At 38.7% G+C, this 17065-nt stretch overlaps 1 protein-coding gene across 1 annotated transcript in view; it reads left to right on the top strand.

Annotated features, from left to right (window-relative positions):
* The first annotated feature begins 145 nt into the window (after nt 1–145).
* Nucleotides 146–17065, top strand: part of CCDC173 (coiled-coil domain containing 173) — a 31790-nt gene continuing 14870 nt past the window's right edge. The window contains exons 1-4 of the mRNA XM_036858257.1: nt 146–275; nt 1950–2176; nt 7129–7302; nt 7408–7601. Coding sequence (XP_036714152.1) covers nt 212–275; nt 1950–2176; nt 7129–7302; nt 7408–7601 — 659 coding nt within the window. The 5' untranslated portion in view covers nt 146–211. The remainder of the gene's footprint in view (nt 276–1949; nt 2177–7128; nt 7303–7407; nt 7602–17065) is intronic.

Below are 17065 nucleotides of genomic sequence, written 5' to 3'. Positions count from 1 at the left end.
CGCCCCACTCGCACGCCTGGCCTTGACTTCCCGCGCAGGCGCAGCCTCCCTTCTCCGGCACCACAGCCCACAGCTGCGCGTTCTTCGTTCCTCGGCGACGACTGCTGTCACTTCCGGCGGCGTTGCTAAGCAACTGCGCGGTTTGGCTAAAACTTGCCTGGAGTCCGCGGAGCTTCCGCGTCGGAATCGCCTTTCCAAGTCTGAGAGCGCCATGGGTACCTCAGAGATGCTGGTGCGGTTCGGAAGGCGCTGTGGACGGGCAAAGGAAAGCACGGGTGAGCTAAACTGGTCCATCCCAGCACAGGGATTGTTTCTGGTCTCCAGGCATGGAGTGGGAGGCGAGCGTGCCTTTCCTTCTGAAACGGGCTCCATCAAGTCAAAAACAGCACCGTGGGCATCGTCGGGCTCTGTGTAAATCAGACAGTTTTGCCCTTGGATGAATGGGTAGGTGGGGAAAGTATACAGAAATTAGGGTAGAGAAAAAGAAGTCAGAGACTCCCGGTTGACCAGCTGGCCCGATACTCAAGCTGCGCCGTTGCAGCTCCAAGAGTCTGGTGTTTGTTGAGTTTTCTCGCACTTAAGCTTTGTTATTCACTGAGTGAATCGGAATGTATTTTGGAAATATCAGTGACCTCATTAGAGTCTTGGCTCTTCTGTGAACCTACTGAGTACTCTTAGGAAAGTGTCTGAAGGAAAGTCTCAATTTCTTCAACTGTAAAATGAAGGTAAGGTCTCATCCTAAGGCGTATACTTTGATAGAGTGTGAAAATAATGCTACTTAAGGTATTGTAATTCACATGACCTTTTATAAAAATTTGATTTTGTAATAGAAGTAGCCTAGTGGGACATTTAAAGATCTCTTTATTAATTCCAGTGATTTTAGTTTCTTAAGACTGTAAATTCCCAATTAATGTTCTCATGGTGACAGAACCTTGGGAACTTGGACTATCTTCATGTCATCGCCTGAGCTTCTGTAGCAATAGAGTCCCTTGTGCCAAAATGCTGAGTGAGAGCCAGCCAGTCTCCCACCAGTGGACACTAGTTGGTATTTATGCTGTGGAAGACTTAAGAAGTAGCAGCAGAGGGTCATGACTTGTAGGAGAGAGACAGTACCCATGTGACATGTATTGAAAAAACAAAATTATGCTCACATATTCACTTTCCTATATATAAAGTGCTGCATTAAATCAAAAAGAACAATGGCAAAAATTGTCAAAATCAATTTTTGAGAACTCAGGAAACCAAAAGCTTGCAACAATTGGGGAGTGTTTATCAAGAAAAATAACTGAATCTTGGTAACAACAATGAGTTTTTTTGCATTTTAACTTGTTCTAGTACCCTTCTTTCTCCCTGCCCTATGGTAGTCTAGAAAACCACTGCAATCACAGTGAAATCCAGTGGCTTAGCAGCCTGTGGAGGGAGCAAAATAGGGTTGAACCCCTTCCAAAGCCCATTTCCCAGATAACTTATTATTTGAGCTGTCTGGCAGTTCCTTGGAAACTTATTATTTGACCTGTCTGGAAGTTTCTTGGAAAATCCCACTCGCAAGGCTTGTCTTTATTTGACCTGATTCAGAGCTCACCAGTTATGTTTGTTAAAACAGTCAGTGGCAATTTTAAAAAGTTTGAAGATGCTTTTGTAACAACCTGTTGGGGTAGGTATTATTGATCTCAACTTTAAAGATGTTGATACTGAGACTCCAAGAAGTTAAATGACTTGCCCAAGTTTACACAGTAAGGAATTGACTAAGCAAGGACTCAAATCTATGTCTTCTGATTTCAAGGTCTGGTATACTTTCCACTTATTCCCAGCTGTTCTTAAGATAACAAGAATAAAATTATTCTTTGAAACAACTTCCAGATATCATGCCAATATAGAAATGTGTGAGAAAAAATACCAGTTAAACTCTTCTTGAAAAATTTTAATACTCATTTTAAAAAATTTATTAGAAGTAAAGAACTGTGAAGAAGATCAAGTCCTCTATCCACCTCTTCTGCCTAGCAAAGTAGATCTCCGGCAGGTCACCATAATTCCACACAATGAGTGGGAAAGGATTCGAGATAGCCTTGACAGTTTGACAAGAGAAGCAGCACACCTTCGTGCAGAAAGAAAGGCAAAGAAAGAAATGCATTTTCGATCCCAAGAAGTGGTAAAACATTGGACTAATACATATGCAGTAAGTATTAACCACCCAGGAGTACATGTGCACTGAAGACTTACTCTTGTTTCTTAGTACTCTTTCATAAACATTTTTAACATGTAAAATATCATTAAAATGCATTGAAACACATTTTCAACAGCTTTATTTAGGTGTAAGTGACATACAATAAACTGGACATATTTAAAGAGTACCATTTAAGATTTGACATATTTATATAGCCCTGAAACCATTATCATAATTAAGATAATGAATATATTCATCACCACAAAAAAGTTTCCTCATACCCCATTTTACTCCCTCTCACTCCTCCCCACGCCCCCTCTGGTGTCTCCAGGCAACCACTGATCTGCTGTCTATTATAAATTTCACTCAGCACAATTATTTTGAAATTCTTTCATGTTTTTGTATCAATTATTCATTCATTTTTATTGCTGAGTGGTATTCCATTGTATGGATATATCACAATTTGTTTTTCTGCTCAGTTGTTGATAGTTTGACATCAAGCAAATATTGACGTTTGAGCTGTTTCCAATTTTTGGCTATTATAAATAAAGCTGCTTATGAACATTTGTGTATAAGTCTATGTATGGACATATGCTTTCATTTCTTTTGGGTAAATATCTTGGTGTAGAATCATATGATAGCTGTACATTTAATTTTGTAACATTTAACTTCCAAGCTGTTTCCCAAAGTAGTCGTAATTTTACATTCCCTCCAGTGGTGTATGATAGTTCTAATTCATATTAGAACACATAGTTCTAATATGTGTTTCCTCCACATATTTGCCAAATTGCTATGTTCAGTCTTTTAAACTATAGACTTTCTAATAGGTGTGAAGTAGTATCTCATTATAATTTTAATTTCTCTAATTACAATGATGTTGAACATCTTTTCATGAACTCATTTTCTACCTGTATATCTTCTTTGGTGAAATGTCTGTTCAAATCTTTTGCTGGGTTTGTCTTCTTATTGAGTTTCGAGAACTTTTAAGATATATTCTGAATACAAGTCCTTTATTAGATATTTGATCTGAAAATATTTTCTCCCAGTTCATGGCTTGGCTTTATATTCCATTACAGTGTCTTTCTAAGAGCAGAGTTTTTAATTTAATGAAGTCCCGTTTATCAATTTTTCTTGTATGGATCATTCTTTTAGTGACTCACCTAAGAAATTTTTGCCTAACTCAAGATCACAAAGATTTTCTTCTGTGTTTAAGTTTAAAATTTTAGGTCTTTTATATATATATATATATATATATATATATTTATATATATATATATATATATATATATATATATATATATATATATATATATATATATATCGTCTACGTTTAGAAGTGAAGTATGGATTGATGTTTATTTTTTTGCATATGACTATCCAATTGTTTCAGCACAGTTTGTTGAAAAGACTGTTCTTTCCCCCACTGAATTGCCTTTACACATTTGTTGAAAATGTGGTTGTCCATATATGTGCAGGGGGAATTTCTGGACTCTGCTGTTCCATTGATCTATTCATCCATCTTTATTTCAATAACACACTGATCTGAGAATTGTAGCTTAAGTCTTGAAATCAGATAGCATTAGTCCTCCAACTTTGTTCTTTTTCAAAGTTGTTCTGGCTATTCTAGGTCCTTTGTGCTTCTACATGAATTTTAGAATCAGCTTGTCAATTTCTACGAAAAAGCCAGCTGGGATTTTGTTTGGGATTGTGTTGAATTTCTAGATCAGTTTGGAGAGAATTTACATTTTGACAGTATTGAGCCTTCTGACCCATGAACAGTGTTTTTCTTCCATTTGTATAGGTCTTATTTAATTTATGTCAGCAATATTTTATAGTTTTCAGGGTATAGGTCTTATTCATCTTTTTTTCATATTTATCCCTAAGTAATTACTATTTTTATGTATTATAAATGATTTTTTTAACATTTCAATTTGTTATTCATTGTTAGCTATAGAAATACAGTTAATTTTTTCTATGTTGATCTTGTATCTTGCAACACTGCTAACCTCACTTATTAGTTCTAGTAGCTTTTTTATAGATTCCGTCAGATTTTCTACATAGACAATCATGATGTCAGAAAGTAAAGACAGGGACTTCTCTGGCAGTTCAGTGGTTGAGACTCCGTGCTTCCACTGCAGGGGGGCACGGGTTCCATCCCTGGTCAGGGAACTAAGATCTCTCATGCCGCAGAGCGCAGCCAAAAAAAAAGGTAAAGACAGTTTTACAAATTTTACTTCCTTCTTTCCAATCCGGGTGCCTTTTAGTTCTTTCTCTTTTTTTTTTTCTTTTTGCCTTATTGTACAGGAATGGATGTTAGATTTTTAAAGTGCTTTTCTTTTGCTTATATCTATTGAGGTAATCATGAAGTTTTAATTTTTCATTTTGTTATATGGTGTATTTCATTCATTATTTTCAAATATTGAACCAAGCTTGCATTCCTGGGATAAACGTCTGCTGGTCATGACGTATTACCTTTTTTTTTTTTTTTTTTTTAAATTTTTTTTTTTTTTAAATTATTTATTTATTTACCTATTTATGGCTGCGTTGGGTCTTCGTTTCTGTGCGAGGGCCCTCTCCAGCCGTGGCAAGCAGGGGCCACTCCTCATCGCGGCGCGCGGGCCTCTCACCGTCGCGGCCTCTCCTGCTGCGGAGCACAGGCTCCAGACGCGCAGGCTCAGCAGCTGTGGCTCACGGGCCCAGTCGCTCCGCGGCACGTGGGATCCTCCCAGACCAGGGCTCGAACCCGCGTCCTCTGCATTGGCAGGCAGACTCCCAACCACTGCGCCACCAGGGAAGCCCGTATTACCTTTTTGATGGATTCAATTTGTTAAAATGTTAATTTTTGCATCTGTGTTCATGGGGGATATTGGTCTGTAGTTTTCTTGAAATGTCTTTGTCTGGTTTGGGTATCAGGGTAATGCCGGTTATTGTTATGATGGAGGATTGCACAAAAACACAGGATTTGAAACTGAGGAACCAAGGAGCTTCTTGAGGAATCAAGGCAGCTTCTTTTCATCTGCCTTTGATTTGTCTCTCTTCCTATCTTTTTCTAGAACTACATATGTCTTTGCTGTGCCCTTCTTTGTGCTTCTGTAAGATTCTCTACCTAAGAGGTACAGTAACCTGCAGTTTAGTTCCACGTACATGAGTGGGAAACTACTTCAAAGTGGGGAGGTGTCCTCTAACTCCTTTTACTATCTCACCTGGGGGAAAATGCTGAGAAAAGGTGTTCTCATCCCCCACTACACTTTCCTATATCCTTTGAGGAACTATGAGGCAGGATTTTCTCCTATTTTCTAGTAGAATTTTTAAAACTATGTGGAAGCATAATATCTGTTCAGAGAGTTCTCACCTTTTATTTTTTTCAACATTGCATATTTCCTTACTTTGTTGCAATGTACATTATTTATGTTTGGGAGGGGACACAGAAAGCTTGTGTTACCTTGCTTTAGGAACAGGGTTCATAATTTATTAATTCTTTTTTTTCTAGAAGAGGGAAGAGTTATATCATGACTGATATCATATATGTAATATATACAATGTAATATATGACATTCTGGAAAAGGCAAAACCTATAGGGAAAGAAAACAGATCAGTGGTTGCCAGGGGGTACAGGTAGTTGATTCTAACAGGGCATGAGGGAGTGTTTTGGGAGGATGGAACTGTTCTATAAGTGACTTTATGCATTTGTAAAACTGTACACTAAAAGAGCATATGTAATTTATACTCTGAAAAACTTGATTTTAGAAAAGCCCGTGGTCTATAAATAGATGGGGAGTGGAATACACGCCGTTTTTTTCTTCTTCCAGAAGTACCACAGTATACCTAATACTTTACACCTCCATGGGTGTTAAAGAAGAAAAAGAAATGTAGTAAATGTAGTGGAAATATAATAATAAAAACTGTACTATAAGCACAGAGATTCGCAAAATGATACATCATCAGAGAGAGCCTAGAAACAATCCTGTGTTGTATATGGGAACTTGACATATGCTAGAAATGTCATTGCAAATCAGAAGGGAAAAGATGGGGATTCAATAACAGATACTGAGATAATTGGCATATGGACAAGATGAAATTTTATCCCTATGGTACAGAATATACAAAAATGAATTTCAGCTGGATTTAAGACCTAAATGTGAAAAGTGAAACAGTAAAACTTTAAAAATAAATCATAGGATATCTTCAAGAATTCAAGGTAAGTAAGATTTTCTTAAGACATAAGAAGTGTGACCCATAAAGGAGAAAAAGACTTCTTCTGACGTGGGACGTTGGCTACCTCCTCAGGGGTATAGAAGAACATGTAAAATATGCCATTGTTGATTTTTTAAAGGAACACAAGTAGTAATATATATATATATATTTGTTACTTAAATATAGAAAGGAACTATGGAAGTACATACAAGAAACTAATAGTGGTTATCTTAGAGACTACAGATGGAAGTTAGTTAGTTAGTTATATATATATATATATATATATATATATATATATATACACATACATATTTTGGTTTTTTTGGCTGCACCATGCGGCATGTGGGATCCTAGTTCCCTGACCAGGGATCGAACCCGTGCCCCCTGCATTGGAAGCATGGAGTCTTAACCACTGGACCACCAGGGAAGTCCCCATATACTTTTTTAATATTATGGATTTTGAACCATGTAAATGTGTTAACTACCTAAAAAATTCAATTAAAGATTAGCTCAACCGCGATGAAGAGTGGCCCCCGCTTGCCACAACTAGAGAAAGCCCTCGCACAGAAACGAAGACCCAACACAGCCATAAATAAATAAATTAAAAAAAAAAAAAAGATTAACCCATAAGTGTAACCTCATATTTGTTAGTGATATATGCAAATACAATAAAGACTCATAAGGAAAGCTCAAATTATCATATTATATGTTTAATTTTGTAAAGTTAAGTTGAAAAATGAAAACAGACTACTGCTTTTGTCTTTTTGTAGGGGATGAAAGAACAGAAACTTGAAGCCAAAAAGAAACGTGATAAAGAAATAGAGGCAGAAAGACAAATTCTTGATGTGGAAGAAGCAATACACAAACAAGGAGAAAGGAAAAAGGCCATCGAATATGCAAAGCAATATCAATTTTACCAGACAGAAAGAGTGAAAAACTTTCATGTACTACTTGGGTTTTCTTGTATTTTTATATATATATATATATATTTAACATATCTATACATAATTAGACTTTATTTTCTTAAAATATTGCAATTTTTTTTGTAGTCGGGACTTCTTCTTAGTAGAGTTATGAAAGAACGTGATGCACAGATTGAATTCCAAAAGAGTAAAATAAAATCAGATAAAAAATGGGAGGAACAAGTGAAACTCAACGTTGAAAAAGCTTTTAAAGAAGAACAAGAAAAAGCAGAAAAACAACGCAGAGATAGAGTGGCTCTTGGCAAAGATCATTTAAAACAGTATGTATACATAAATTACCTTTTTTGTACTTTCCTCTTTTTCTCATAATGGATATAGCTTTTTTTTCTGATTATAAAAGTAATATATGCTAATATACCTAATAAGTAGAAAAAATAAAAAGAAAGAGGTTAAAATCACTATTACCACCTTACCCAGAGATAATATATTGGTTACCATTGTTATAATAATGTTGCATGACAAACAACCACACAATCTAGTGGCATTCAGCAGTAAACATTTATTTCTCATGTATCTGTGGGTTGTTTGGGCTTGGCTGGGTAGCTTGTCTTCAAACTGTAGGACTGGCTGGGTTTGCTTGTTACTGTGAGAAAGGCTCTGATCCTGCTCCATGTGGGCCTCATTCTGAGGTCCAGGATGAAGGGACAGCAAACACCTGGGGAAGACTTTTCTCATGATACTGACAGATGCAAGAGATTGAGCCCAAGCTTGCAAGCACATGGCTAAACTCAAAGTCAAAGGGCAAGGAAATACAGTTGGCCCACCGTGAGTCTAAAGCAAGTCACGTAACCATGCTGACATCTGTGGGACAGAGGAGTGGACTCCCATGGAAGTGGGAGTGAGAGAGTCATTTTGAATAATAACCTAATCCAACACAGTAATTTGTTATTGTTTTGGTATGTAGCCATACAGACTTTTTTTTTTTAATAAATATATATATATATATATATTTTTAAATTTATTTATTTATTTTTGACTCTGTTGGGTCTTTGTTTCTGTGCGAGGGCTTTCTCTAGTTGTGGCAAGCGGGGTCCACTCTTCATCGCGGTGCGCGGGCCTCTCACTATCGTGGCCTCTCGTTGCGGAGCACAGGCTCCAGACGCACAGGCTCAGTAGTTGTGGCTCACGGGCCTAGTTGCTCCGCGGCATGTGGGATCTTCCCAGACCAGGGCTCGAACCTGTGTCCCCTGCATTGGCAGTCGGATTCTCAACCACTGCGCCACCAGGGAAGCCCTGTCACATCTTTTAAAATAATCATATTGTATACTAAACATGTACCATGATTTATTTAACTACATTATTACTGAGGGAAATTTGGATTCCACTCCCCCGCCCCATTTCTAACAATGCTGCAGTGAACATCCTTGAGCATATGTCTTTTGTGCGAAGATGTATTTATGTAGGATAGATTTCTTGAAATGGACTTGGATTTACATTTGGAGATATACTGCCAAATTGCCCTTTGAGAAAGTTTTAAGTATGCATTCATTAATGATGTCTGATACACTTTTCTTTATATTATAACCAATTCTGATAGTATTTTTTTTTTGATTTAATGTACAAGAACTGATATCTTTTCATTTACGTTTCTCTTAGTTTCTAGTAAGGCAGTACATTTTCTTTTGTGTAAATGTTCATTTGTTTTGGGTTTTGTTATCATGAATTGGTTACTCCTTTGTTCTTCTGTGTAAGTTGTTTCATACTGAAATGTACGTTTATCAGGGATTAATTAAAAAGTGATTAATAAGTGGTTTTTATATATGACATATCTCAGATTTGTGTCACCTTTTCTGAATGGTTTTCAGTATTTAGAAAATATTTTTATGTGCTCAAATCTGTCTTTTGTCATTACTATGAAAAAAAGGTTTTGGTTTTTGTATATATATGTTTATTTGTCAAAATCACAAATGTTTAAGTGGCATAGACATCAATTCTCAGGATACATGTGTTGCCAAATTATGTATTCTTCATTTCTTTTAACCCTTAGTAAAAAGAGAAGGGAAATGCTGGATTTATTGTAAGTTTTTTCTTTGGTGGTGTAGAGACCCAAGGGTTTGTGCAAGTTAGGGACAGAGCTGTTGGCAGAGAGAGGCAAATATTTGACCAGTGATTCACCCTTGAGAAATCTCTCTTCTTATATTGGCTGTTGCAGCTCAGGTGTAATTACAAGTAGCAGCCTGATAGCAAGCTATCTGGCCAATGCTAAAACCTACAGGACATCCTCCCACTTATAGCCTTTGTATGTGGGCTGTGTTTGGGCCACAGGATCCCTTTTCATGTGGTCTTTGGCAATAGGGTGGAGGTTCAAGCAGTTTAGGATTTGTTTTAGTTGTTTCTTTGGAGTATCTTCAGTGTAGTCTAGCAGATATTCCATTAGGCTCTGAGGTCAACATAAATTCCTTTACTTACTCTTCACAGTGAGCTCTGTCTTTGCGAATGGTGGCCAAGTGTTACTTATTCTCACTGCATTCTCAACTGCCCTATTTTTCCCTAAAATTTCTTGAAAATTCAGGTATGTGGGTAACACCTTGCTTTAGTTTCTAGTAGTGTTATAGAATTTTCCCCATTCCATTGGTTGCACTGTGGGGAATTAGGAGGGGAAGGATATTTGACATGTGAGCTTGGTTTGCCAGTTTGGTTCCAGAAGTTCTACATCTTAAATTTATTAAGAAACATTCATAGAAAGTAGAGTAGTGGTTGTTAGCAGCTGGAAGAGGGCACAATGGTGAGTAATACAGGGTCTCTTTTTGGGATGATGAAAAGATTCTCAAATTTAGATAGTGGTGATGGTTGAAAATATCTATAAATGTTCTAAAAACAACTGAATTGTACACTTTAAGGGGTGAATTTTATGGTGTGAAAATTATATCTCAATAAAGCTGACATTAAAATCTAAAAAAAAAAGAAAAAAGAAACATTCAGGGCCTTCCCTGATGGTCCAACTGTTAAGACTCTGTGCTTCCACTGTAGGAGCACGGGTTTGACCCCTGGTCGGGGAACTAAGATCCTGCATGCCACATGGTGTGGCCAAAAAGTAAAAAAACAAAACAAACAAAAAATTCAATTACAAAATTATCACCATGTTGTATTCTGTTGAATGTTGATGCATGTGTCAGTTATATACAACTCAGAATGCATGTTACTTTAAAATATTGTTAGGAATGGTGATGAGCCAATAAAAAGCCTCTTTAGGACAAAAGTAAAATTGGAATCATAGCACTGGTATTAACCTGAGTGGAAACAGAGGACTATATGGTAGAAAATGGAGGAGAAGAAGAGGATTTTTTTCCCCTTTTCTTGAATAATAAGAGTTTATTCTGGTGCAAAATTTCAAGAGAGGCTATTTATTTATTCATTCAATCATCATTCATTGTTACAGACATTTATTGAACAATGTTTGCCATCCGCTATTCTAGTCACTGAGAATACAAAGATGAATACAATAGTCCTCTTTCCTTAAGAAGTTTACAATCTGGGGAGGAGGGTATAGATATGGAACAAATAATTAGACTATGATAGTAAATATTTTGGGAAATATATATACAGAGTGTCTGGAAGCATATAAAATGGACAACTGATTCCGTCTAGAGAAGGCTTTTCAGAAGAGATCAGCTCCTGTACTTAATTCTGAAGAATGAGTAAGAATAAGTCATGCAAAGAGTAAGGGATGTAAAAGTATTTTAAGCAGAGGAAATAACATGGGTGAAAGCCCACAGGTGAGACAGAATATGGTGGATTTGAATAACTACAAGATGGCTGTAATACAGAGGACTAAGGGCAATGTTAAAGATGAGATCGGAGAGACAGGCAAGAGCCAGATCATGATGTGCCTTGTAGGCCATGTGTCTTAAGGTCTCCCAAAATTTGGAATGACTCTCCTCTTTGAGCAGAGACCAAATTTTAATTCTTTTAGTCCCTAAGAAATGGGAATTGCAGGTTCCAAGAGGCAAGACTCTTTTGCATGCCCTACTAACTGTATTACCAAGTGCTATCCAGGTGTCATCTGGTGGTGATTTAAAATATATCCACACACTATTTGATATCCCTCCCTTCAGAGAGCCTAATTCCTTTCCCTCTTGAGTGTGAGCCATACATAGTAACTCATTTCCAAAGAATAGAATGAGGTAGAAGTAATGGTGTGTGACATCGTGAGATTAGGATATAAAAGGCATTGTGGCTTTCTCCTTGGCATCTCTCTTGGATTGCTCATTCTGGGGAAGCTAAGTGCCATGTTGTAAGATACTCAAGAAGCTCTGTGGAGAGGTCCATGTGGCAAGGAGCTGAGGCCTCCTGCCAATGGATATGTGAAAATTGGTTCTCCAGACTCTGTCAAGCCTTCATATGATTACAGCTCCAACATCTTGACTGTAATCTCTTGAGGACAACCCAGCTAGGCCACTCTCAGCTTCCTGAATCTCAGAAATGGTATGAGATAATAAATGTTTATTGTTTTAAGCCACTACATTTAGGGGTAATTAGTTACTCAGCAATAGATGACTAAAACACCCTGTACAGCTGCAGGCCCTGTACCTGAAAGTGAGATTTTTCACATGCTTATTAAACAATCTCTAGGCTGCAGGCCTGGAGATTGGGGTGGTCTTTGAGCAGTATAAGAGTCTGCCTGTGACTCACAGTGGGCATGATGAGGACAGGGCAAATAAGGGACTCTAGTGACACCAAAATCCCCCCAAAGAGGGATTTTGACCAACAGCCTTAAACATAATTATTGAAAAGACACTTAAGAGTATAGACAAGGAATAATTCTATTTCCTTCTATTGATAGGTAAGCCTTTCTCTAGGAAGAGGCCCATAGACCTTGCTCAAGAACAACTCAGTTACTGTTAATCTCATCACCTTCCCAAGAAAAGGAAAAATCATCATAGGACAGCTTGCATCACTTTCTCCTGGATAAGAGAAGACGGTTTAAGTGATCTTATTTATTCCTACTGATTAAAAGCCATCCTAAATCTTGTAACTTCCAAATTTGTCACTCTAGTCCAGACTCTCCCTTAAGTCCCAGTTTCACATATCTCACCACCTTTAAGACATCTCCATTTGGATATCTCTTAGGTACCTCAGATTTAAAATGTCTAACACAGAATTATTGATTCTCCACACCCACAGTGGACTTTCTAGTGGCATCCTTACCAGTCAGTTGTTCAAACCAGAAACATAGGAATCCATCTTTATTTTCCTTTATTTCCCAAGTCAAATCTATCAGCAATTCATGTTGATTTTTTTCTCCAAAACAAATCTTGAATTTATTGCTGTCATCTTAGTCCAAGCCACCCTCATATCCCATGGATTATTGCATCAACCTCTTAACTGGCCTCCTATTCTCTCTTCCTAATCCCTTCTCCTTTCATCACCCAGAGAGATTTTATTAAAATGAAAATTGATCTTATTATTCTCCTACCTAAAACATTTCAGTGACTTTCCATTCATTTAAGATAAAACGGAAACTCCACTATCTCTGGCAAGGCCTTGTGTCAAAGGGCCTCATCTACTTCTCAAACTCCTTTCCCACCACTCTTTCTCCTTAGTTATTATACCTCCATTACCCTGATCTTCCAGGCCTCAGGCTCCTGTCAGATCATTGCTTGCCACATGGCCTTTTCACATGCTTTTTCTTCTGTCTGGAATTTTACCCTCCCGTTCTTCATCTGTGGGCTTCTCACCAGCTCAAAGAAGTCTTCTTTGTCTTAGGGAACAGCTCTGTCTAAACAGCTCTCTCTGTTATGTAAAATAAATAACTCAATTGTTATTCTTTTTCTTGTCCTGTTATTTTCTTTTATATGTATATTTTTTAAAAATTTTATTTATTTATTTTCTTTATTTTTTTGGCTGCATCAGGTCTTAGTTGTGGCTCACGGGATCTTTTGTTGCAACGCATGGGCTCTTCGTTGCAGCACGCGGGTTTCTCCCTAGTTGAGGCGTGCAGGTTTTCTCTCTCTAGTTGTGGCGCACGGGTTCCAGAGCAGGTGGGCTTTGTAGTTTGCGCCATGCGGGCTCTCTTGTTGAGGCGTGTGAGCTCAGTAGTTGTGGCGTGCGGGCTTAGTTGCCCCGTGGCATGTGGGATCTTAGTTCCCCTACCAGGGATCGAACCCGCATCCCCTGCATTGGAAGGCGGATGATTCTTTACCACTGGACTACCAGGGAAGTCCCTTGTTCTGTTATTTTCTTTACAAGACTTACCTGGATTTGTAATTACATTATTTTTCTATTTACTTGCTTTTGTTTCTTTGTTTTTGCCTGTCTTCCCCACTGGAATGTAAGCTTCTTGAGGTCAGGAACCACGTTTGTCTGTTTCATGATTGTAGAAGAAATTCAATAAATAGTTGTTAAACAAATGAATGAGAGGTCTCAAGATTACAGAAGTGTTAAGTGTGATTCTTAAGTCTTTAGAATAGGCAACAGAAAAGAAGTTGGTACTGTTCACCAAGATAAGGACAAGAGACCAAAAGGATCAGTTTAGAAGAGGAGGAGGATGAATTTGCTTTTAGACATAGTGAATGTACCTATATATTAGAATAGTCAGGTGGTGATGCCTCTTGGGTTGTCTCTTCAAGAATCAAGCATGTCTATGGTAATAGCGACCTCATTTTTGATGTTGGGCTGCTGACTTCTTGTTAAACCCCACCCTCCCTTCCCCTTTGGCCTCACATCTGGACAGGCTAATAAGAAGGCCCCTGGGCTTGCCTCTTCCTTTGTTGCCAGTAGGAAATTTAAATCTCCTGTGCACAGGAGCTTTTCCCCAGTTTCACCCCTTAGTCACAATAAAAACCCAAACTCACTTCCTCTGCTTTGCCCAAGTCAATCCAGACCTACTTATGCCTACATAGCTCTGTTGGGAGTCCCTTATGTGATAATACTTTCTCTCAAATTCTCTTGGTGTGTGGAGGGTCTCCTGAACCACATTTTGGGTAGGGGTCCCTTCCACTTTTATAGGAGTTCTATGTAACATCTATATAAAGTCAAGTCAGATCTGGGCTAGATCAATACAGATTTGGGAGCTTCAGAATGTGAATCAGGGGTAGCAAAGAGGTTTCATGACAAATTCTGCTCTGACGGTTTGGCAGAGGCTGCCAGTTCATTGGGTTGAGCAGGACCAAGATTTTTGCATTGATTTTTGTTTTGAATTGATTATTGATGTCTGCTACGGTCATGGGTGTTAGAAGTAAAGATATAAATGTTATGTATTTCTTCCCTGAACTAGAGGATCTCGGATTTCCTTCAAAATGTTGACTTTGCATTAAGCTAAACTTACGGCAGATAGTTGAGTAGTCTACCCAAACTAAGGTAAAAGTCTTTACTGACAGTCTTTATTTAATAGTTATATAAATCCCTGTCAATATTATCTCTTCACTGACACTAGAGACATTTTTTTCTTATTCACTCTCAGAATAGGTAAATTTTTTTTTGGCTAAAACAATGAATTGTCCAATACGTGTATAGGTATAATGTTAGTGATTTCCAGATTTGCTAAGGAATGTTAAAATTGCAAATGTTTTATATCTTGTTTTCCCTTAAAGTAGCAATTTTAAAACTTCAAAAACTTTCTCAAAATTAGATACATCTCTTTTTATAATGTCCTTTAAATCTTGATTATTGACGTGAATTTGCTTCTAAGAGATTGGTATACTATTAAATAGTTCTAACAAACTAAACAAATAAATAAAAATTTGAAAACCTAGTATTTTTAGGGCAATCATAAAGTTGATTTAGCTGTGGCCAACAGTGACTTTTTTCTTAGCTCCTCCTAAAGAGACTGACTGTGACTCTAAGTGGCTGCTTACTCACCTGTTCTGAATTGGCTTAATAATTCCAAAGTGAACTTACTGGCTCACTTAACTGTAGAGTCCTCTGTGGCACAGGGAAGGGAATTTTCCCCCCTCCCTGAAGCCAAGAAAAAAATGTTTTGATTGGGTGCATATGAAAGAAAGGTTTACTCCTCAGTCTTTTTGTCTATTTAAATGGGTTGTTTACCCACTCTGTACCCACCTGTTCAGGAAGAAAAAGAACTGGAGACAACTGATAGCACCAGAGGAGCAGCCTGCACACGTGTTGATTGGCTGACGGGGGATGCGTGGGCGCATAGACAAAGATACCGGGGGGGGGGGGGGGGGGGGGGGGGGGTGGGGTGGGGGTGGGGGCTTGAGTTGTTTTGCCAGTATGCTGAGGATTGACTGCCAGATACGGGCGCGGAGAGTCTGCAATAAACTACTGATGGTGGATGCTCCTGGTTGTGATGGTGGTGGGGTTGGGGGGGTGTGGGTTGTAGAGGTAGAGCTGGAGCTAAATGCAGATCAGAGCTCTGCAGTGAGGACACTGCTCCGGGATCTCTGAAGAACTCACTCATAAGCCCTGTGAGACAACCAGCATTTAATGACTAACCGTTCAGAAGGCATCAGTAGTTAGTGTTGGCTAGAGAAAGGATAACAACCAAAGTGGCCAGCTGGGTAAGGAAGTTGTTGCCCTTCTTCCATCAGACCCCATCTCCTGAGAGGCCAGACCCATAGCTTAGATAGCATCTTCTAGTGCTGAAATTGAAAAGCAGTAGGGATTAGGGACTTTTCTGTAAAATAATGTCACCATTTCAGCATACTGTCTGTCATTCAGTTAACTGGTTCTTTCTAAAGGAAAGGAACATTTGAATCTACTTTAGGACTTAATTTTGGTGAGGAATGAAACAAATTTTGAAGAAAGGAAGATATTGGCAATCCTGGGTTAACCAAGATTGGATTTGTTTTTGTATTTAAAAAAATTTTTTTCTACAATTTATTTGTTTGAATCAGATTCCAAGTAAGGTTCATACATTGCAATTGGTTCCTATGTCCTTTTTTAAAAACATAATTAATTAATTTTTTTTATTTGTTATTTTTATTTATTTATTTATTTATTTAATTTTTTATTTATTTATTTTTGGCTGTGTTGGGTCTTCGTTTCTGTGCGAGGGCTTTCTCTAGTCGCGGCAAGCGGGGGCCACTCTTCATCGCGGTGCGCGGGCCTCTCACCATTGCGGCCTCTCTTGTTGCCGAGCACAGGCTCCAGACGCGCAGGCTCAGTAGTTGTGGCACATGGGCTTAGTTGCTCCGCGGCATGTGGGATCCTCCCAGACCACGGCTCGAACCCGTGTCCCTGCATTGGCAGGCAGATTCTCAACCACTGCGCCACCAGGGAAGCCCCTATTTTTTAATTTATTTTGGCTGTGCCAGGTCTTAGTTGTGGCACGTGGGATCTTTAGTTGTGGCATGCGGACCTCTTAGTTGCGGCACGCAGGCTTCTGAGTTGCAGCATGCATGTGGGCTCTACTTCCCAGAACCCAGGCCTCCTGCATTGGAAGCGCAGAATCTTACCCACTGGACCACCAGGGAAGTCCCTGGATTTGGTTTTTTTTATAAATTTATTTATTTATTTATTTATTTTTGGCTGTGTTGGGTCTTCGTTTCTGTGCGAGGGCTCTCTCCAGTTGCGGCAAGCGGGGGCCACTCTTCATCGCGGTGCGCGGGCCTTTCACTGTCGCGGCCTCTCTTGTTGCGGAGCACAGGCTCCAGATGCGCAGGCTCAGTAGTTGTGGCTCACGGGCTTAGCTGCTCCGCGGCATGTGGGATCTTCCCAGACCAGGGCTCGAACCCGTGTCCCCTGCATTGGCAGGCAGATTCTCAACCACTGCGCCACCAGGGAAGCCCTCTGGATTTGGTTTTAATCACTGCTCTTTACCTAT

Source organism: Balaenoptera musculus, chromosome 7 (assembly GCF_009873245.2).
Source record: "Balaenoptera musculus isolate JJ_BM4_2016_0621 chromosome 7, mBalMus1.pri.v3, whole genome shotgun sequence".
Classification (NCBI taxonomy): Eukaryota; Metazoa; Chordata; class Mammalia; order Artiodactyla; family Balaenopteridae; genus Balaenoptera; species Balaenoptera musculus.
This window is presented reverse-complemented; position numbering and strand designations above follow the sequence as displayed.